Here is a 23,468-nt window from a genome sequence, read left to right on the forward strand (position 1 = left end):
CCTAAGTCTTTCAGAAATCCTAGAAGAGGATGACATTTTTCATTTCATGGCTTTATTGTGCTTGCTGAGACCCCCTCCTCAACTCCTATTTTCCTTGCCGAACTTCTCTGCGCACCTGTCCCAGCCTTGGGTACAGGTGGGATGAAGTTGGTGCTATGATCTAGCCCTGCTTAAAGAAATGTCCTCATCGCTTCAACGGACTCAAACAACTGGCCCAAACCTTTACCTCTGGAGACTAATTACCCTTCTCCCAACGACACCATTTTCCTGAGTGGGACAAAAGATGGAGTATCTTTTAGGAGATCCACCCGGCTCCTATCTCTAGAGGATTTTCCTGTGCAGAGTCAGCAAACGTCCAGGATGCGGGTACTGATCCAGGAGGAAAGGGTGTCCTTTCCTCTCTGGAGAGAACCCTGGTGTTGGGCTGGAGCTGCCCAGACTACAGAAAGCCTCATCCTTGGAAAGTTGGGGAGATTTAGACTAATCTCAGGGCCTGGCAGCCTTGTGAGGACAGGAAAGGAGTCCAAGGCCAGAATGGGCACGAGGGGCTGGCTACCCCTGAGAAAGGCTCCCTACACAGTCACTCCTGCCTGCCCAGCCCCACTCTTCGTTGCAGCCTCCACCCATTCCTAGCCCAAATCTGGGACTTTACACCCTACAGCATGTACTCTGCAATGGGTTCTCCCTGTTATCCAAACTTGTGATCATTTATGGTTCACTGTAGAACCCAATTACATTCTGGAGGGGTAACTTGATTCCAAATAGGGAACTCACTTGTTTTTTTCCCCACACTTTGTGTATGTGGCATTTATCAACTGAAGATCCTTGACTTTTTTTTTCCCTGCCTCTAGTTAGGTAGGCCATGAATAGAAGAAACAGCGAAATTAACCAGCTCCTTTTCAGCTGAGTTAAATAAGGCACCAACTGGTCCATTCATTTTCAATTTACAGAGCTCACCTAAAACAGGTTTTTTTCCCAAGGGTTCTCTCTCGGAGAAGTGGAGGGGAAGCCCTGACCGAGGAGCGATTATACCCTGGGATCCCAGTGAAAAGCATGACAGCTGCCAGGGTTGCTGGGAGGGGCTTGCTGAACATACTGACACCAGAACTGCTCTTCACTGCCCCTGTACTAAAGTGTATAGTTGTGACAGAATAGAATTGTTTAAAGAATTCTTATTGCCTCAGTAGCATCCTTAAGCTAAATATGAAGGTAAAAATGGCATGCACTTAAAGAGTTTCAATGTATAGTTACTAATCTTGTATTGCCACATATTCCTATATCTCCTCAAGTTTGGTTTGGTTATCAAAAAGCTGTTCATTGTTTCCTTGCTTTTCCAGAACTCGCCCCCGGCTTTCATATAGCTACGTGGGGAGACTTAACACGTGTGTACTATCATTATTATTTTTAAAATACAAACCTGATCAGGTCTCTCTCCCAAACGTTTAGTGGCTCTGTCCTCTCTAACATACAAAGAGCTTAGAGTGGCCTACAGGTTCCATTGTGATAGGGTCCACTTCTCTCTCTCTGGCTTTGTTTCTCGGCACGTCTGCCTTTGTACCCTGCATCAAGCCGCATCAGCAAGGTGTTTCTGATTCTTTGCCTTTGTCAAGCTGCCCCTTTCGCCAGCTCTGCCCTTCTCCACCTGGCATGCCTGTCCACCAGGTGAAACTATCTTCTTTCAAGACTCGGCTCAGGTGACACATCTGCTAAGGCAGGGATCCTCGATTTGAGGTCCATGAATGGCTTCCAGTCATATGCAAGATGATGTTCTTTGTGAATTTTTGTGAGAAGAGACTTATTTTTCATCAGATTCTTGAAGTAGCCTGTGATTTCCCTCCCAACCAAGTTTGGGCAGGGTAGGAGAAGTTTCATTTTCAACATGTTGTGTCCGACGTATTGGGAGACAGCCAACGAAGGATGATGAGCCAGTGGTTGAGTCTATCTAGAGAGAAGGTCAGAGAGGAGGTCGGCATGATGACACTGCATTTGGGAATGGTCAGGCTAAAAATGCAGCCCTAGGAGTAGATTAAATCAACTAAAGACAGTAAATAGCAAACACCTAGCATTTTACTCTGTGCCAGGGACTATCCTGAGCCTTTACATATTTCATTAACTCATTTGATATTTCAACAACTGTGAAGCAGGTAGTGTTTAAGACCAGCCTTGAGAAATGACAGCACTTCAAGGCCAGGTGAAGGCGGAGGAGCTGATAAAGGGGCCTGAGAAAAAGGAGACATGGATACCAAGAGGAAGAATGTGGTGTCCTAGAAGCCAAGGGGAGGAAGGGAAAGGCATCAGCTGTGCCACTGAGAAACTCACTAAGATGAAGGAATGTGAAGTGCCTTTTTTTGCAAATGGAAATAATGAAGGAAAAGGTGGATCTGTGGACAGTGGCAGGGTGGAGCCAGAAGCCAGCTCCGCATAGCTCCAGGAGGGAGTGGACGGTGTGGAAGAGGAGGTAGCTAGAGCACTTTGTCTGAGAAAGGGAGGGGTGAGGAGAGGCAGTAGCTGGAGGGGAGAATGGGGTGCAGGAAGGATTTCCAAAGCATAGGCAATAGTTAGGTTCCTGTAAAGAGGTGCTAATAGAAAAGACTCTATAAAAAAAGGGAAAGGATAAAGATATAGGAGAAAAACTGATGGTCTGTAATGTCCGCTTTCTGAAAAGGTGGAGGCAAATGGACTTCAGACCTCTCAGTTAGATGGGCTTTGGATAGAAGGAGGGACATCTCTCTTCTTACAACTTAGCAAGGAAGATGGGTTTCCGTTCTGGGCAAATGCAGCCCCCTCCCCCAGGAAAATGGAGATTTGAAATAGTTGCTTGGACCATGTTGAGTGAGAACCCAACTGAGATTAATGATTATAAATATAAGAAGGTCCCAGTCTAGCTTGCTATCTCTTTTCCTGCAGCAGTGCTCAACCACCTTAGGGGCAGGCAGAGGGAGACAGACGGTGAGTGGTTGATATCATCAAGGTTTGGGAGAGAGGGGCTGTTGCCAGGCAGGTGTGAACAAAACACAGGAGCAAGGGATTTGGGGATATGGGTGGAACTGACTGGATCCTTTCTTGGCGAGGTGATCAAAGAGAAGGTTCCAAGAACCTTTTGGGTCCCACTGCCAATGGGCAGATGGTACTGATTGCTTTGAAAGTGACAGTCAAGAGAGCAGGCTGCTGGGGTTCAACTCCATGCCCTGAGTTTTTTCTTCTGTAAAATGGGGTGACAATCTCTCACAGGGTGGTTGTGAGAACTAAATTAGTCTATATATTAAAGCCTCTAGAACAGTGCCTGGCATAAGTGAACCCTCAGAAAATTATTTCTCATCATACTATTAATATTGTTATGAAGAACATTCCAAATGATGAACTTAGAGTTTTATATAATAAAAATGTATATTTCCAGGTGCACTCAAGATCCTGTGTTCTTTCTACTCATCACAGTAGGTGCTCCGATGTTTTTAAATGCCCTAAGCAATTTGATCATCCCATTCAGATCATCTGCGAGACAATAGGACACATCCCAATATTATTATTTTACAGATGAGCAAATGGAGGTTCAGAGGGTGCATGACTAGTTCGTGGCCTAAATTGAAGCCTGAATTTCTGGCATGCTTCCCACCTAGCGAAGTTGCCTTTCAAAAAGCCATTGATCGGCAATTAATTCCTGATTCCTGCTCAGACATTTTCTTTTGCTTGAAATGCTATCTTTGCCTCTGACCCACCTAGTAGAGGCCAAGCTAAAAGCAAACTGGTATAGTTTTGTGGCGATTGATGTCATTTTGAAGCTACCCTCTTCCAAATGCACTTGAAGACAAGCTTTGTGTTTCTGTGGATTTTTCACTAGAAAAAACTGGCAAGCCAGCTACTGACCATAGTAAACTATCTTAAGAAACAGAATCCCTTAACAGAGGGACAGGCAGTGTTTTTGAAAACGGAAATAAAAGACAAAAAGTAAGACGAATGCTTTTTAATGGGTGTTTCATTCGTGATGTCTCCCAGATATGGTGTCTGAGCCACTCTTTCAAATATAACCATATCTAATGCATTATTTTAATTCAGAAGTTTGGCACTAATGAGCCTCCACCTCCCTGTCACCTGTCACTGAGCTTCTGAAAACCTACTCATACCCTCCCCTTTGGGTGACCTCCAATTGATACTTCACTGTGATTTAGAGATAGCAAACAGTTCACAGGTCTAGAGTGTATAAGCAGGTGAATGGGGAAGAATCGGGGGAATAAATTTGAAGATGGGACAGGTTTAGGGAACAGTAAAAGGGGAAATCTTGGCAGAGAAGACAGGATGATCTATTAGGTACTCTATTATCTTTGTGTTCAAGGTGGAGCTAGTTAGCTCTAAATCACCATGGCATCTAATTCAATGGACTGAGAGTTAACAGATGAGGTCTGTGATGCATTGAGCTGATGTTTTACAGAAACGTCAAGATCAATATTACTGAAATGCCAAGATCAATTCTTACGCCAAGATTTTCCTGGAAAAGAGAATTTAAGAAGGTACCGTGTAGGGCGCCTGGGTGGCTCAGTTGGTTAAGCGACTGCCTTCGGCTCAGGTCATGATCCTGGAGTCCCAGGATCGAGTCCCGCATCGGGCTCCCTGCTCGGCGGGGAGTCTGCTTCTCCCTCTGCCCCTCCCCCCTCTCATGTGCTCTCTCTCATTCTCTCTCTCTGAAATAAATAAATAAAATCTTTAAAAAAAAAAAAGAAGAAGGTACCATGTATATATATATACACGATATCTATATACACCTATATATATAGGCAAGTAGGCTGCTGACAGTGATAAACTGTCCCAAGTGCAGACCCCTTTATACTTAACCCTTATATGTATAATTGTAATTAAAATACAGTCAAGAGACTGTCTAACTTTCTGGTCATTATTGGCAGAGATACCAAATAAATGTAATATTTGTAAATGTGTCTATATATGTATCAGGTGTGTGAAAATATATAATCCTTGCATCATTCTGCTTATCTGTATCATGTGTCCATACATTTTTCTTCCTAAAATTCATGGATTCACTTCTCATGCTTCATTCCCTCAGAGTTGAATGTCTTGTTCAGAGCTAGGTGGGTAAATTCTCAGGATGTAAGACCAGTAAACAGGATTCACAAGACAGGTACCTTATTGCTGTTCCCTCCTATCCTAAAAAAGCTGGGGATAACATACCCCTCCAGAGAACTACAGTCAGTATCTGAAATCGTTTGAACCTGTTTAAGCACAAAATTGTTTTAAGCTTTACAGTTTGTCTTTCACCAGTAATATTTCCAGTAAATAATCTTTTGGAGTTATTTGGAATGTACTTTATGGGCTATAAAAGTGTTTGTACCTTGACTCAGTTCCTGTTTCCCCTCATGATCATTTTTCTAAGGAAAAGAAAGTAAATATCAAACTATATATATATATAAGTATCTCATCATCGTGTGCTTTGCAAAAGTGAACAATCAAAAACAATCATAGAAAACAAAAGGCAAATGGTTGAATAAATTATGGTACATCACTTTATCTAAAATTATAATTACAGGAACTATGTAGCAGCATGTTGTGGTGGTGTGTAGTAAAAAGAGCAGTTTAAAATTGTATCTCCCATCATTATGGCAACTGTGTACAAATTACATAAACAGGATCAGAGGCTGAAAAGCAACGTGAGGTTTTAGGGGACTTTTCTTCCTGTTTGATTTCCATTTTGATGGTGGACAGGGGTGGAAATTGGGGTGATGGATGAGACTGCAGAGCTGGGCAGAGACCATCATTCATGAAAAGAGGGGTTTATGTCATGCTTGAACTTCATCCAGAGAGTGACATGACCTGATTTGTGCTTTGCAAAGATTGGCTGCTGTTTGGGGAAGGAACTGGAGTGGAGCAAGAGTGACAGGAGACTGACCAGCTGGCAGGCTTGACCCAGGCAGTGCCTTTAGTCACAAGAAATATATGCGGAGAGAAGCATGGCAGGGACATTTGCTTTGCTAGCACCTGTCCTAAAATACTACCATTATACCTTAAGATTCTCAAAATAGGTTTCACATGTAAATTTCATTCTACATCTCCATCTGTATGCAGATCTTTAAAATATACGCATTTGTGAAACCCATCTGCCTCAGGAATATTTGGAAAATCCTAGCTGAAAATACTGACAAATTTCTAATAATAAAATGAATAGGAGTGCCTGGGTGGCTCGGTCGGTTGAGCATCTGCCTGCAGCTCAGGTCATGATCTCAAGGTCCTGGGATCGAGTCCCACATTGGGCTCTCGGCTCAGCGGGGAGCCTGCATCTCCCTCTGCCTGCCGCTCCCCCTGCTGGTGCTCTTTCTCTCTCTCTCTCTCTCTCTCTCTCTCTCGTCAAATAAATAAATAAAATCTTTTTAAAAAATGAATAGTCCAATCACACATTCCCATTGAACACTTTATTTGAATTGTCATGAAATTTCTTTAAAGCCTGACCATCTTAAGATGATCATATTGGAATGGGATTGTTTTGTTGTCGTTTCTACCACAGTAGATGCTTGTTGAGCATTTGTTGCATTCACACACAGTTACATTTCTAAGTTTTGTCCTAAAGTTAATTTATGTCCTGCCTGGTTCCAGAAAGAACGGAATGCACCAACGCTGGGGGTGACTGATCCTGACCATCCTCTCTTGCATCTCCGTTAGCCAGCGTGTCGCCATGCTCTAGCCAGTCCTTCTACCTTCCGGTTCCTGCCTTGCCATCACCCTGCACTCCTACTTCAGGTCCACTGTTCACCTCCTGGGCTCCTCGCCTATAGTGTCACTTTAGTTTCCTAACCAATAACATAAAGTAGTGGATGAGATATAGGTGGATGCAGTTTGTAATACATAAAGGGATATGCAAATGTTAATAGTTGCTATTCTTTTCAGCCTTAAGATTCAGTGATTCTGTAACTACTAAAGCATTTCATTTGAAAAGAGAAAACTACACGTCATTTTTCTTCCATTTTGTTCCCCTACCAATAAGTGCATCATTTTACGTGAGCAATGTAGGTTATTTTAACTAGTGAGAGGTATGCTTTTTATGATTTTTTCTTGAAGTTTTGTATATACTTTTTTGGTGTGGTAACAAAGTCAATGGAGGAAATATTGGATGACTTAAGAAAGGCAACATGACCTGTACCCCTGAAACAAATAATATATTATATGTTAAATAAATAAATAAATAAAAATAGGAAAAACTTCTAGTATCAAAAAAAAGGGGGACATGAGGCTAAGTAAATAAAGGGGGTGTATCTGTGGAAAATTAAACATAATTAACTACTTTATATGCATAACCACGTCCCCTGACTACCACCTTGAAGAATAAATCCCTATGTGCCTGAGAGATTAATTCCCTGCTGAGAATGACTTTGGGACACTGGGGGGAGAAAACCAACAGCTTCTATACCAAATATTTTGCCAGAGAGGGAAGGCTTCCCAGCCACACAAGTAGAGCAGAAACTTAGAAGAGATTAGGCAGGCAGATCCTTGGCCAGATGCCCATTCTCACAGAGGCTGAGTGCCAGGGGCTGGTTTTTCAGCCTAGAAACTGATGGGTAATTTCACCCTGGCCCTAACCCTGCCTTTTCCTTTTCCCTATCACAGTCCACATCCTGTTACTGTCATGTGCAGCAGGATTTCTTCTGAGCTGGAACTGAAATCAGTCAAACATCATTGTGCCTTTGTGTTTCCTGATGGCCAGCCAGACCCTGCATGTGGAAGCAAGCCCTCACAAGCCAGGGTCCCCTCACACTGCCACCAAGGTTCATCACCGCTCTGCTTATGTCAGCAAAGAAACATTTCCCCATGATGCCGTGCTAACTCGAAGGGTGCTCATTTGCAGTGATTTTACCTTTGGGGTGTCATGAACCCCTTTGAGAATCTGTTGAAAACTTCGAGCCTTCTCCCCAGAAGAATAAGCTTCCATTTGAGAATTTGCCAATGGATTTAGATAGTTCGGGACTCAGCTGGTTTCCCTTCTTGGAGATTCACAGAGTCCATCTGAAGGACCCCTGATTTCTAAAGTGCTTTGAACGTGTTGCCTTCAAAGTCAGACATAACTTTTTTTTTTTGCACGAAAGCCCTCAGCAATACGGTTTTTAGTTTGCAGCATATCCTTACCATGTAAATGCTACTTACCACTGACTGTTTTTAAAATTCTAGCTTGAAGAACTCATTTGGGTACAGAAAAATAGTGTCTAATCCTACTAATACTAAGGTTTTGTGTTTCAGGTCTGACTACAGCCACATGTCCTCCACCAGCAGTAAGTATGGTTTAAATGTCCTTCAGCACTGGCTTCTCAATCCTGTCTATCTGTGTAACCCATGCTTTCACGGAAGAATCACCCAAGGGATACTTGCCAAAGTGTGTGATACAGAATCCTCTGACTCTAAAAGTTGGGGCTCTTCCTGGAGCATTTAACTGCTCCTTGATTTCAGAACTAGCTATGCAGCTCCTTTCCCTATGGAAATTGAGCCTAGAGCAACCAGCCCGGGCTTTGTTAGGGTAGATGCTTCTAAAACAGCTTCTCCAAATAATCGAATAATCAGAAGTAACTCATTCATTCACCAAACGTTTATCAAATACCTGCTGCCCACAGGCTAACAGCCCAGAGCACATGCATTAGACCCCTGGGTGGCCCCAGTTCATCTGTTGGGCCAATGTCCTGCCTTGTATTTCTGCATTTGCAGGCAGATATCATAGGTGATTATCAGATATGGTTTAAAAAAGGTCATTGGGAATATGTTTATAAACATACTATAAGCAAAGAAAAAGATGTCTGTATTAAATACTAATTGACAGGTAAATCTATTCATGGGAAATTAGGCCTTCTATCTAGGAACAATTTGCAGTGATTAAGATCACTACGTAAATGACCAGAGCCATTCAGATTAATTAAACACCTATTTTAAAATAAAAAATTTCTTACAATAAAAGCCCTATTTGAATCCGTAAATACTGAATTGTTTTTTTTCCCCCTATCTTCCCTGTTAACATCTCAATTCTAAATAGTACCCAAATGGAAAGACACTTAATTGGATTATTCTATTTATTGATGTTCTGGTTTAGTTTTCCTTTGCAATAAGAGACTGTGCAGAAAGCTGTATTTCTGGAATTGTAATTTAGTGTCAAATTATATTTAGTTATTAGTATAACTGCAACGAGTAATCTCTGATCATTTCAGCCAACTGGAGACCTAACATTGCCCCTTAGTTATTAAGAATCATTAGTAATAATGAGAATAATACTCCAGTGATTTGCATTCCCTCCCTGAAGCTTCTGCATTCCTAAAAATCAGGGAAAGCTCTCTTGAACTCTCTCTCTCTATGCTGCCATTTTCATTCCACTCAGTTTTGCCCAGAAGCTACATTTCTTTAAGAATGATTTTTATGAAATACTTGCCCAAAGCCTTTGCTCAATTTGTAGCTCTCAAATCAGTCCTCTGGGTCACAACAAAGCACCTCTCTTGTCAGCGAAACTGGTAATTTTGTTTGGGAGGCTTTCCTCTCTATTATTTTAATTGCGATCTCAGAGTTGGAATTTCTCTTAGTGCAACTGGGATCAATAGCCTTTTATTGCTCTTCCTTTTCTCTTTAAATATTTGGTGATTCCTGCATCAGTCTTCAGTGTTGGGACCTCTTGGTGAAGATGTATATGTGTTTCATATTTGAGTTAGGAAATGTATTTGGCTCTAAATAATAGAGGAGAAAATAATGACATAAGTTGGCGTTTGTTTTCCTCTAACATAAAAAAAAAAAAAAAAAGCTCAGAGAAGGCCATGCAGGTCTGATGTGGAAGCTCCTTTCATCGTTCTGCTTGGATTTTGGCTTCTGTCCTTAGAGTTGCCTCAGAGTTACAAAATGGCTGCCTCGACCACAGGCATCACATCCTTGTTCTGGGCAGGAAGAAGGGGTGAGTGGGTACTGCTGGGCCCCTGGCTGTCTTTGTCTAGTGTTTGCCTGGCCTGCCTCTCCTCCCAACCAGGAGCATAAACCCTGACCACACCCAGATGCAGGAGGAGGCCCCTTTAGCAGTCAGTAAAGATAACAGAGTGGACCGTTTCTGAAAAAGAAAAAAAAAATTAAGTCTGAAGTCTTAAATCTATCCTTTAAAACATAGGTTTGACAGTGCTACAATCATAGAAACTATTTTCCAAGTACATTTTAAAAACAGCTTTTCCCCACAAATTAGACAATCACACTCAGAGGACTGAGTAGAGAGAAGGTTGATAAGCTTACTCTCCATCCTGAATGATGTAGTTCCAGGGTCACTCTCCTTGCCAGCACCCTCTATGTGACCAGCAGGACCCACAGAGCTGACTTGTCAGTCTTCCCCTTGTGGGTCCTGAGAGTGGCTCCTGCATCTCATTGTCGTCGTCCCCCACCCCCCCCACTCTTGGGCAGCCTCTCTGAATGGCTTGTTTCTGAGCACTTCCTGGTGGGGATTTGAGCACTGGTTCTAACCACTCGCTGTTAGGAGATGGATTTTTCTGTCTACTGGTGATTCCTGTTCAGCATTCCCATGATGCTCTTTTACCTGTTTGTGCCTGAGTTCATGGGGGCGTGAGCACTTCCTTGAGTTGAGCTAGGGTTGGAGTCTCTCCAGAGCTGGAGTTCGTCACTGCTAGAGCTGACAGGAAAGCTTTCTCCCCAAGCAAGAGTGGCTATTCAGGTGTCTTTTCCCTCAGAACACAGGGGCTGCTTCCTCAGGCTGCCTGCCCCTGACGGAAGAAGAAGGAAGGTCCTCACCAAGAGAAAGTACAAGAGCAGTGGTGTGAGAGTGAGGTCTCCTAGGTCCTAGTCCTGGTATGGAGTCCGGGCAGGCATGGGGGCCATTGGGCCTTCTGTTTTTCCTTGACCTCCTGGGTCCCAGAATCACATTCCCATCGATCGTGACTGATGTCACTTTCAACTCTGGTGGAAGTGGCTGAGGGGGCTTCTTTAATGGATGGTTGTGTTCTATAAATTGGGTAAATTTTTTTTTCTACTTACCATGGGTCCGTTTGCCTTTTTGAGACTGACAGGGCTGACAAGCTTTTCCCTTATGTTTTCTGCAAAGCTAAATACACTGTTAACCCTCAGATCTCAATAAATCATAATACTTCCTAAGAAAGATGAATTTAATTTATATTCTCGGAATCTTAGGTGGTTTTTCCAGAAACCTGGGTAGAAGATCATCAAAGCACTATGTACAATTTGCATTCTTAAGTGATTTAAATAAAAAAGGGAAATTTTATAAATAGGATAAAAGAAAAACAATAATTATGCCAGGGGGAAGAAAATCACCTGTGCCACGTAATGATAATGAAATTCCCATCATGTATGATTGAATATTTTCATTCAAATAAAGATTATAATCATATTTGGAGAATTTCTCTTAGAAGATGCTGGGAGCTGAAAAATGATATTTTTAGGACAGTGTCACATTTCTTGAGACTCTCTAGCCCCAGGATAATGCCAATAGGAAGGGGTCAAAGAGTTCACTAGTTCTCTTTATTGGATACTATTCCTCTATTAGCCCTCCTAATTTGTGCCTTAAAACTGCGCCTTCTCGAAACTCAGGTTAGTCATTAACTCTTTACCTGGCCCTTACAGATGGCCCGTGACAGTGGGAATGCTTCACAATTTTGTGCCCCTTCGTACCTTTCAAAAACACAAATGGTAAAAGATGAGTCGAAGTGATACAGGGGCCCTTGGCAATGCCCTGAGGAATTCCCCATATCTGAAATTACGGAGAAATGGCCATGAACGGTGTGTTCTGCTGATTCAAGCCCAGGACCACGTACCAAGCTGTGCAAAACAGGGACACCTCATAGGTGGGCGGGAGTCATGGGATCTGTTCTTCCACCCACCCAGGCCTCCGATTCCTGCCCTCCTCTTGTTTCCCTGGCTTGCTTTTCCTAGCTTCCTGCTCTGTCCTTCCGGGGACTCAGGTAGCTTCCCCGTGTCCTGCCTGCATTCGCCTTGCTGGCCACGAGCTCCCCCAGGCTGTAGGGCCAGTGGAGTTCTGTCCCCTCAGCTGTCCTGGGGCCGCCATGTCTGTGACCTGCCCTTGAGGGCAGCCCCGAACAAGCCCAGCTGATGCTGTGGGCCCCTGGACACGCTCTCTTCTTGAGGAAGAAGGGTCCAGTGGATTGCAGGTGCTTTTCAAATAAGGAAAGTCAAGTGTCTTAGTTAATTGCAAGGCCTTGTGGCTGGTCTCGAGCTACCCCAGGGGCTTGTGGGTCCTGCCTCACTGCTGTGTGGGAGGACCTCTCATCCCTCCCCAAGGCTGCCTTGTCTCATGGGTGCATCTTTCCACATAAATACCATTGCCTCCCCTTCATTTCTCCACGGTCTCATCATTTCCTTGAAGTTTTAGGATATCGAAGCATCGTATGTTTTTAATTTTGTCTTTGGCCACATCTATGCCTCCCCTCAGTGTGGAGGGAAAGATAAGCTCCTTGTGATTTAATTAATAAACAAAGGCAAGGAGCTCTGGAAGCAACCTGTTGAAAAGACATGACTACATTCTGTGCAACTCATTGCTGATGGGGAATGTTTAAATAAAAATGACCCGTGTCTCTGTATGCAAGAGCTAAATTCAGACGGGATAAGGAAATATTCATTATTTTCTTCCTGTTTTCTTGAGAGGAGATAACTTATTGACAGACTGACGTTTTAAGGCCAGTTGTCCAAATAAGGAAGGTCAACATCTTGGAAGAGGTGGTAGTAGCCAACTGAACTTTGGTCCGTTTGTAAATTTCATAGTTTTCATTTTTTTTTTTCTTCTGTGTACAATACTTTCCCCATTATGATTTTCAGTAAATGTTCTTTTAGGGTCTTATTTCATGAGACCTAGGCAAAACCAAGATCTATTCATTACCCCTTATGAAGAACAATTTTAGCCATTGCATGTGTATAATTCTGTGACCAGTATGTATTTGGCAATGGACACAGGTTTGCAAAAAAACCAAAACACCCACCCATCCGTCCCCAGCCTCACACTCCTGTTGCAGTTAAAACATCACAGGAAAAGTCCCCAGTTTTCTCTAACTTAGCATGGAGCCTTTTAGGCAAAGTTATGGATGGTAATATGGTCTGTGAGGTGGATCGGACAAATCTTAAGTAACTCATTTTAGGCCTGTCACTGCGACACCCATTTCCTACTTCCTCGGTTTCCAGAGGGCTCATTAGTGATACTAAGGATGTTTGATATACTTTCATAAACCCAACAGTTGACATAAAACAAATCAAAGCATAGGGGAAGCACTAATTTCAGAGTGGAGGAAAATCACGGTTTTTGAATCTCTACTTGGTCACTTCATTGAGCCAGGAACACTTAATTTTGCAGCGTCCAGCAAGTGAACCCCAAATAAGAACGATTCCCCTTTTTAGTACGTTTAAGAGCATGTTCTGGCACAACAGTCATGTTCCTGTGCAGAACTGCTCTCAAAGGCGATTCAGGGTGACCTACTGCACAGAATGAATCTGCAGCCCTAGGCAGGCTCTTCATGAGTGGCCTTGTGTTGGACCACGGTGTCCCTGATAACACAGCCCTCCTCCGTATGTGGCCATGGCTGCAGAGACCAACCAGAAATCATTAAGATGTTTTGCATGTGGAAAGATCAGTCTGATTTCCTTGTCCATTGTGTCCTGTGGCTCTGCCTTCCACCGACGCTGTAGGATTAAAGCTTTCACTCAGAAGTCCCTATCATATTCCCTGGCAATAGGCATCTGGTATACCTACTCACTGGTACAGCCACTGCTCCGATCACTATGCGGGAAAGAACCCCCAAGGCTTCTTCCCTCCTCCTAGGAATGCATTGGTCTCACTCCAGCTTGCCCTGACCGTTGGAGAGAGGGCCTTGGTGGTGGAGGCTCTTCCCATGCCCCCAAGCATTTAGGCCTTCTGTGGCGAGCATGGCTTCAGGTTTGAGACACTCATTATGTTCCTGGACTTTCTTCTTAGAGCTGGAGCCACTTAGCATGTAGCTTGTAGGTAACTCTAATAAAAAGGCCACAGTTGTGGGTGTGTCATTTTTTGGCAAGTCTGGATCTTGAAGCCACTCGGGTAGAGGCTTAACCACAGCCTGAGAGCCACAGAATGCTAGCTGGTGCAGCTTGGGGTCCACTTACTCTGCATTTTGTCAGCTGCCCCGGGAAGGTATTCTGGGCCTGGCAGAGCATATAAGTCACCATACTGGAAAACTTGCTGCTCAGAGTATGGTCCGCAGACCCCTGTATCCGCATCACGCTGGCTGGAGCTTATTAGAAATGTAGAATTCCAGGCCCCACCCCCAACCTCCTGAGTCATGTGAGTTGTTTGTACTGAAATTTTGAGGAGCACTAATCTAGCTCATGTCCCCAATCAGCAAGATTGCTCTTAAATCCCTGATAGATATGGTCTACCCAAATTTCTTTTAGATTCTAATTTTTAAGGGCATAATCTGTAGGCCCTAAGATTTGTATAATGTCTAGGTGAGAAAAAATTTCACTTGACAAATATTTAAATTATGAATTATTGATCATTTAAAAGAAGAAAATTGTGTTCCTCTACTGAGTGGTTTATTTGAAAACATAGAATTTGTCCTTTATCAGGCAAGCTAGAGGTGTGGGTTTGGGAATTTTTTTTTTTTTTTTTTGAGAAGCAGGCAGCAGCCTTATCTGTAAGATCACAGAGTAGTAAATGAAGCCTGAGATGAATGAGCTGAAAGCTAGTGTATTTAGACAGTTATTTGACAGTGTGGGTTCTGTATGGCCAAAATTCTCTGCACAGGAACCTGAAAGGCTAAGCAATATTGGTATTTGGCAGTTGATAAGAAAAAAGCAATAACCAAAGATACACACAGGAAATCAAAGGGTGAAGAAAATACACCATACAGACAACTCCTTTGATGCTGTTACACTGGCATCCATTCCCCAAAAAATATGGTGTAGTCCTCCTGGCTCTAAAGATAAGTTTTAATTGTGTGATTTCAACTACATGGAGATTGTCAATTTCTGTCCAGGATATGAAAGAAAAATGAAGGAAGACTTCTCACAACCACATTTTCCCTGAGAAGCTGATGTGTGACACTTCAGGGACAGCAGGTCTACCAGGGTCATTGGGACACTCCCCCCCCACCCCCACAGTTGACATAAAACAAATCAAAGCATAGGGGAAGCATTGGGACACTCCCCCCCACAACCCCCCAACCACCAAGGGAGAGAACACAAGTGAATAGCTTCCATCCCACATTCCTAACATGCTTGGTGCTTTTCCCCAATTTTAAAATAATTATTATTATTCAAATAATATATAGGCATTGTCAAAAAATCAGAAAATACAAATTAGCAGAAAGAGAAAAACTCAGATTCCTGCCGTCTAGAAACAATCAATAGTCATAATTTGGTGTCTGCTTTTAACAATTTTTTTCTGAGCACCTGTATTACTATAGATATGTATTATTAGCAAAAATAGTATTGTATAGTTTTATAGTCTCATTTTCTAATTAAGCATATATGAACTTCTTTGATATCAGTAAACTTCTACAATAGTTTGAATATATGGTATTCCATTATATTTCTGTATAGTCACCAGTGCCCTGTTGTTGGTACTATAGGTTATATTTACTTTTTTATTATTATAAACAGCATTGCCAGGATTATTTTTATACAAGTCTTTATGTGTATATCCTTCATTATTTCCTTAGGATAAACTCCTTCAAGTGGAATTGCTGAGGTAAAACAGGTTGTTTACTTTTTCAAGCTTCTGATGCTTCCTGCCAGGTCACTCTCCCAGTGGCATGTATGAGAGCACCAGGGTCTCATAAAAATGGTGATTTTTGTGAATGAAAAACAATACGGATGGATACACACACACACACACACACACACAGTAACAATGGGCAAAAGTGCTCTGAAGAGTAGGTGATAGACAGGGAGACTCTTGGGTTTTGGAGACCCGCAACTTGAAGTCTTGTCTGTATTTCTCATGAAAAGAACGGTATCATTTACTGTGACATTAGGCAGTGGTACCATCAGTACTCTGCATAGGCTTTATGGAACGTATTTCCCACTCCAGTGGACAGTCTCTATCTTTATTCAACATCAGTACCGTTGGCATTAACTTCTGATGACGTTACAAGTTGGACGTATTTGGGGAATATTGTGCAAAAGCCAGGTCATACCCACCAAAGTTTACAATATTCAGAATTGATTAGGAAAGCAAAGAGGATCCCACCAGTCTTCCTTCCTTCTTCCCTTCTTTGTAAACCTTCTCTCCTTCCTCCATGTTGATCAGACTTCTCTTTTGTACAACATACTGGTTATGGAAGGGAAGGAATATTCCATCTGCTCTGACTCCCCCTTGCGTTTTTATGGCACCTGGCATCTTCTGACATTGTTGTTAGTACAAAAGGGTAGTGCCACTGAGTTGTGCAGAAGACTCTTCTGTCCTTGTGAGAAGTCTTCCCTGTGTCCATTACAGGGAGAGCTGGGCTTCCTCTGTGACTCATTTTTACCGTTTCATGGCCTCAGGCTGGAGCACAGTGAGGCTAAAATGTGTGTGTGTCACAGACAACCTGGACTCAGAAGCTGGACGGATCTTTCCATGAATTGGCATGCTTACGGAGTCACATTCTAACACTTTCTACTATCTACGGAGAACTCTGTATGAACCTCCTATTAGGGAGGGAATTTTCACAGTCACATGCTCAAGCGTAACAGTAGAATTGCTGTATTTATAATCAAGTTGAACGTCACTCCTGAGTCGCCCTTACACCTAGCAAGTGAAGGCACAGGTGTGTTCTGTTCTGGGACCCCAGTCCGTGCGGTGCTGAGCCCAGAAGTGTTGGAACATGATCCTTTCTTGGAAACCTTCTGGAATTCAGACTTTGGTCAGGTCCCTTCCAGTCTTCTTCCTTCCACCAAAAGCCCCAGCTTGGTGTCATCTGAGCTGGAAAGGCCACCGTAGCATTACACGCTCTTCTGTGCTGATTCATGGGGCAAGCCCTCTGCTTTAAGTTTTTAGCTTTTCTTAGCTCAGAAAGCCTTTTCTGTCTCCAAAACCCCAGCCCTTGCAATAGAGAGCCTTACCCTTCAAGACTCTTTTCTCTGCTGTGATCTGAAAAATATATATGAATTCAGAAACTTGATTAATCGATCTATCTGCCCACACCCTCCCAGAAGCAATGAACAGCGCAGACTCTGCAGGTGAAGGGCCACAAGCCAGTAAGAAAATTGTGGGAAAGGGGAACTTTGGCTATCCTCTCTGAAATTCATCTGGTATGTCATTTAGAACATATCTCCCACTTCATGTTTTTCTTACGTTTCTCGTGTGTGAACACCTTGCTCCCTCAGTTAGGTTGTGAGCTCTAGAAGGGACCATGTCTCCTGCTTTGCAGTCCTTGGAGCTATTAGCAAGAGGAGGCACTTCAGAGGTAAGGGAAAGCCCCAAATGGGGAATTTGGGAGATGTTTGTTCTCTTCCAAGATCTGCCACTGAATTGCAAGTCAAGTTGCCAGACTTCTGTGACATGAGGAGGCTGGACTAAATGCCTCAGCCATCTCTAATTTTCTAGTCATGTCCAGTAAGCTTGCTCTTCAAAGGGCTGTAAAGTACATAATTTCTAAGGAAACAGAAACAAGGACCAGGAACATGTCAGTGTCCTATTCAGATTGGTCAAGCATTTGAATATTTTATTGAATTTTACGCCAAAAAAAGAGTCCCTAGGCTCCATTTCCTACATTGCTAGTTTGATCATGAGCAAAGCCAGCACCAGATCTCAGCATTGGTTTTTCTACTGTGGCAGTCAGGATATATTTTATAAGCACATATGTAGTGCTTTTTCCTGGAACAGTTGTAATAGCTAATTATTGTTTGATTTCTCAGCATCCTGCCAGAATAAATCCCTTTGTAAAACAAATCTTAATTACTATAATTGAGAGGATTCCTTCCCCCAGCCCTAGTGGTGTTAGAGGTCTGGGGTCCGTTGACGAACAAATCCTTGGGATAGCTTTTGGTTACCATCCTCCTCTTTTGTCTGTTTTGTTTTGATCGATATATTTTACATCTCAAAACAAGAGGAATATTCTAATCCTGTTGTTTGCAAGCCCTGCTGCCTTATCTCCAAATCTGTAGAATTTTATTGAAGTCCTGGCATGGCTTTGCTACTGGTGAAAATGACAAGATATATTTGAAGTGGTTGAGAACACATGGAAATTACTGAGTAGAAGAAAGGATTCTGTGTGAAATGTTAGCATCTCTTCTGTCATTTTGAGCCCTTTACCTTTATAAAAGTTATTATTCTTACAGTATTAAGCATTGGACTTTGGTGTTCATCAGACCTATGTTACCTTCTCATAAACTTTCAAAATCATTACAGTCCTAAGGACTTAGATAACTCCTAGATATGTTAAGTGTTGCTAGCTGCTTTTCTACCTTCTAATTACATATCAACCTTCTGGTCCCCTTCCAGAATTTATGTCAAGCTGTGTTGGAGTTCGAAGTGTCTTTGTCATGACTCTCTGGCTAGTGGCTGGCCTTGGCTTCCCCACTCCTCTTCCCACCCAGAGGTTTGTTTCAGAACGAAATTTAGAAAGTCACACAAAATAAAATGGATGTCCCATTTTCAAGTGGGGGAAAAAAATGCAGGGTATCTCAAGAATCTGCCTTCCTTTCTCTATTATTTCTTTCTCAATAGTGTCCTGGTTTCGAATGAGCTCAAGAGTGTGTATCACACATCCAGATCCCTGACATTGTTTCTGCAACAGATGGTGAGAATGGAGCGAGCAGTCCGATAACTATAGTTAGAGCTATAAAAGGACTAAGGATCAGAAAGATTCCACACTGTTTTCCTCTGACAAGTGAAAATAGAGGTTTTGGCCTAACCGCGTCAGCCTTATAATTCTTCAATTACAAGACAGTGCTGTGGATGCAGGCCAAAGAGAAGAGAAGCTTTTTATCCATATCATGAGTGCAGTTTGGGTCCCCTGCGTTAAAAAATCTGCCTGTCAGCATGTTACCATCAGGGTCTCACTATGCCCACCCTGCATCTACTTTGGACTTGAGCTGGGGCTGGTGCTGGGGCCAGCCTTGCCACTTCCACGGCCCAGAGTTGCGGGTCAACCGAAAGCCTTATCAAAATCATAAAATTACTAGGAACTGAGAAAGTCTGAGATCTTATCTTAGGTGTGGGCAGGGGCAAAGGGAATTGCTTCAATTTTTTCATTAGTTCAGAGGTTCGAAAAACTAGCTTAAAAAAAAAAAGACTGTATAAAAAAAAAAAAAGAAAGATGAAGGCAGGTTATTCATTATATTCTGGATGAATAGACTCTCTGGAGAAGGAATTTGGAAGCCCCTCTCTGAGAGCATTTCGTTCAGGCATTCCGGGAAGACCAGGCAGCTTAATGGGGGGCAGTTGGCCCTTTTGTGGCACCTCACAATGCAGTGGGGTTTGTATTCACCACTCTGGAACCTCTCTGCCTCCTGCTTGCTGACCTAATTTTTCTTCACAGCGGCAGCCCCTGCCTGGCATGTCTTTGTGGCATACCCATTCCACTACCTCACCTGGGTGTTCTGCCCCGTGGTCGTGAGGGTCTGCTCAACCAGACCAAGTATCCAAGCCCCTGAATTGTTCGGTGCCATCGAGCGGGGCTTTAGAAATGCAAATAAGGAGTTTATTCAGCCTCATGCATGTGCAGTTAGAGAATCTCGAGCCAAGCTCCAGGGCCAAATTCCCTAAACCAAGCACCTACGGCAGCTGGAGGTGCCCTTGGTCTGACTCCCTTAGCCTCCTGGGGGCTTATGGGGCACTGGTGCTAGCAGTTTATTCAGCTGATGGTAAATGGTTATGGCTGCCACCTTGGAAATCTCTTACAATATACCATATTCATTACGGGTTTGTTCAATGAAGTATCTTGCACTGAGCTACCTGACTTCATCTTATGTATTTGCTTATCCTCTGACTGCCCCCCCCCCACTAGATTATAAGTTCTAGGAAGGCAGAGATTCTTTTATTCCCCACTGTATCCTACAGGGCCCAGCACATAGTAGGTGTTCAATAAACACTGCTTGATCAAAAAAATGATTGCAGTTGAATTGCAAATTGTCCAGGATACATCGTGGATAAGATGGCAGAGACATCAACCATTGCCCAGAACTTCTAGAAAGAGGTCTCTGAACTTGTTGTATCCTAAGAGTTGGCCAGGCATTCCATTTGGAATGAGAGATCTGGACTTTCAAGCAGACATACCTGCTGCTCAGAAGCAAGTGCTCTGGGGACACGCGCTAGTTTGCCAGTTCCGGGAGGAGGGCCAACCTGGCAGGCACCAGGCAGTGGGAGACCGCATGGGAAGGCTGGTGTGAAGCCCGGGGGTGCGGAGAATGACGGTGAGGAGTCCCGGCTTAGGCAGTCGAGTGGGAGGACTGGCATCGGGATGTCTGTCCACAGGCGGAAGCACCTCAGTCCCCACCCACACCTTTACCAGACGGGAGCTTAGGATGTCCCTGCAGCTCAGGGGTTGCCAGAAACTGCCCCCGCATAATGGTCATCGACTCACCGTAGACTCTCCTGCCCACATGGCCTGAAGGAGCTAAGCCACAGTTTCAGAGCCCAGCCACACAAACCAAAGATGGCAGGCCAGAGAGCAGAGAAGGCACACAGGCAGACTGCAGAGACCCCACTCTCCTCTAGCTGGATGGCCCTTGTTGGATCTGTTAGTATTTCCCCTGCAACATGGGGTGAAAACACAGTGTTGCTTTAAATTAAATGAGGTAATATCTGTCAAGCCTTTAGGACAGCATCTGGCAAATAATAAGAATTTAACACATGATTATTATTGTTTAAATTGTTTTCTTTTAAGCTTAAGAGACCACAAAAGGGATATACAGGAGATGTGACACATTGGGGAGAAATGTAACAAATATTCAGGTTCACAGTATACCTGTCTCATTGAAGGCCTGACTCATGCAGTTGCTTTACTTTAAGTTGGTTTTTGTTTCACATTATCAAAGGAAAAATCTAATTGTCTCTAATCCCATGGGAAAGAATCTTCCTTCTCTGCTCAGGAAGCACAAAGTCATCTCGAAGGCTTTGTTAATACTTGCAAATTTGTGAACAGCTCCCCTCTTCTAACCAGCCCTGGGGAAGTCTGTTGCCTGGTTCATTTTTGGTCTGTGTCTTGCCTTAAGTGAACAGGTGCTCTCTGAGGTCCTTCGAGAAGACGTGTAATAGATATGATAAAGGCAGAGCATATCCCACTGTCACGGTGTCTCTGCTTCTCCAGGGAGGCGGAGAGGCTTTCCGTGACAATTAATTATTCACATTTTCTCTCCTTCCCCTCAAATACTTGCTTTCCTATCTAGCTCCAGGAGGCACGTTTTCTTTGGGGTGTATATAACCCTAGCACCCAGTGACGGTTTGGAGCTGCACGATGGGGCTCTTTGAGCCTGTTTATTTTAGGGCCTCGTGCAGTGGGCACATGCTGGTGATGGCTGGAGTATATTAATGCCACCACTCATTCTCTTTATTCTTCTCGGGGTGGGATTTTAGCCACTTTGATCGCCCTGGTTCATGCAGTGCAAACGGAGCTCAGGGGTCAGGTCTTCACCTCCCTTCCTTCCTTGCTTGTTCTTGGATGCATCCCAAGCTGCCCAGGCGAGCTGGTGCTTGGTCAGACGCCTTTCTCCGTGTCCCCACCCTGCCCCGAGGCTGGGCATCTTGCCTTTCTGCAAAGCTGTCAACATTCACTGGTCCACACAGGCTTCAGCATGGCCTTTGTTACTGCTCTCTGGGAAACCTCTGTGTGGCTGATAGAGGTGTCCTGACACCGAGCACCCCGACAACGCTGTCTTGGAGACTCAGAAGCTACCTCACCCGGGGCCTCTCCACACGCAGGCTTCTCACGCTTGTCTGCGAGCCTGAGAGGGCAGTGCTCATAAAAAGACCGGGGGGTGTGCCACTGGGGAGGCAGTTTCCGGGTTATGCTTCCTCAGACACCCAGGGCCAGACAAAAGAGATGTAAATGGGTGTCCAAGACAGGGAGCTGTTGGCTGGTGGTTGAGAAGCCAGCCAGACAGGAGGAGGCAGGAGCGCAGTAGAGAGGGGTGAGGCCGTAGCAATGTGGCCAGAAACGATGGGGAGGGGCGGCTGCTCATTCTGCTATGAAATAAATACAGATGAGAGGGTAAGCACAGTTCTCTACAGAACCGTTGTGATTGTGCACGCAGACCTCAGATGCCGTGTGACCTTGGCAGATTACTTCGCCTCTCTGTGCCTCGATTTTCTGCTCTCTAAAATGGGAACAATAATAGCACCCCCCCCCCTTCTAGGGTTGTTCTAAGGATTCAATGAGTTCATATATGTAGAACATGGAGAAAGTGCTGGACCACAGTGAACATCATGCACGTGTTAAGCTAACGTCTCTCCGTGTACGTGGCCATGCGCACACCCTGAGAACGGGCGCAAGGTCTTAATGGGGCTGCCTCACTGCTCTGACAATGTCTTTTCCCAAACATTCTTTCGACTCCGTATGTCCTTTTTTCCTCTCACAGAAATCATCTCCAATTTTCTCAAATAAATTTCTTCATCCGCCAAATCCTTCAAAGCCTTTCTACCTCTTTCCATTTGAACTGAGCTTTCATTAATGTTTAGCAAAATCACATGTCCCCACTGTTGGGAGATCAGGCCACCATGAAAAAGCAAAATATGCATTTCATTTGATTGTGGTACTTTTTCTTACCTTTCCTGGAGTTACTGACTGGTGGAAAATCGCATTGGTTTGCCTTGTCACTATTTTTGTTTCAACCACACCTCCGGCTGATAATGGTGCTAATGTTCAATGAAACAGGAAGTAGTCAGGTGAGCAGAAGAGCAAACAAAGAGAAGGACCACAAGAGTCCAGGAATTCTGATTGTTTTTTAAACCATCACGACGAATTTTCATTGATTCAGATTTACATGGGGGCACACATGTATTTGATAACCACATAAAAGTAAGAATACAGTCTAAAGTAACTGATCCATCCTTAAAATTCAGCCCACGAGCTCAGCAGTGCACAGGTCCCACTGCTAACAGGACATCCCTCCTGGAAGTCGTTCCGGCATCTCATGCCAACATGGCCAAAGTGGAACTCCTTATCTTTACCCACAAATCTGCCCTGCTTCCTCTCTTCCGTATCTCTTACTTACGCGTCAGGATCCAACCAGAAACATCAAGGTACGCTCCTCTCCTGCTTTTCCTGCTCCCCACCCCAGGCCTGTGGGCTCCAAGCCAAGTCACCTGTGCCACCTAATTAGCCTGTGAATCTGTGCCTTTTCTGTACACCCACCGACTCCTCCTGTACCTATGAGTATTGCTGTATAACAGCCACGCCCAAACAGTGGCTTAAACAACAGTCATTTCTTATTCCTCACATGTCTTGGGTCAGCTGCTCTAGACCAGGCACAGCTAGGTGGCTCTTACCATGTTTTTGTGGGTGTCTGAGATTGGCTGATCCAGGCTGGGCTCA

The 23,468-nt window shown here is 43.8% G+C and overlaps 1 protein-coding gene across 1 annotated transcript in view; it reads left to right on the forward strand.

Moving 5' to 3' along the window:
• FAM124A (family with sequence similarity 124 member A) overlaps positions 1 to 23,468 on the forward strand; it is a 114,169-nt gene that overhangs the window by 542 nt on the left and 90,159 nt on the right. Inside the window, exon 2 of the mRNA XM_021689448.1 lies at positions 8,230 to 8,261. Within this exon, the coding sequence (XP_021545123.1) occupies positions 8,230 to 8,261 (32 nt within the window). The remainder of the gene's footprint in view (positions 1 to 8,229; positions 8,262 to 23,468) is intronic.

The sequence above is a fragment of the Neomonachus schauinslandi genome, chromosome 3 (genome assembly GCF_002201575.2).
Source record: "Neomonachus schauinslandi chromosome 3, ASM220157v2, whole genome shotgun sequence".
Classification (NCBI taxonomy): domain Eukaryota; kingdom Metazoa; phylum Chordata; class Mammalia; order Carnivora; family Phocidae; genus Neomonachus; species Neomonachus schauinslandi.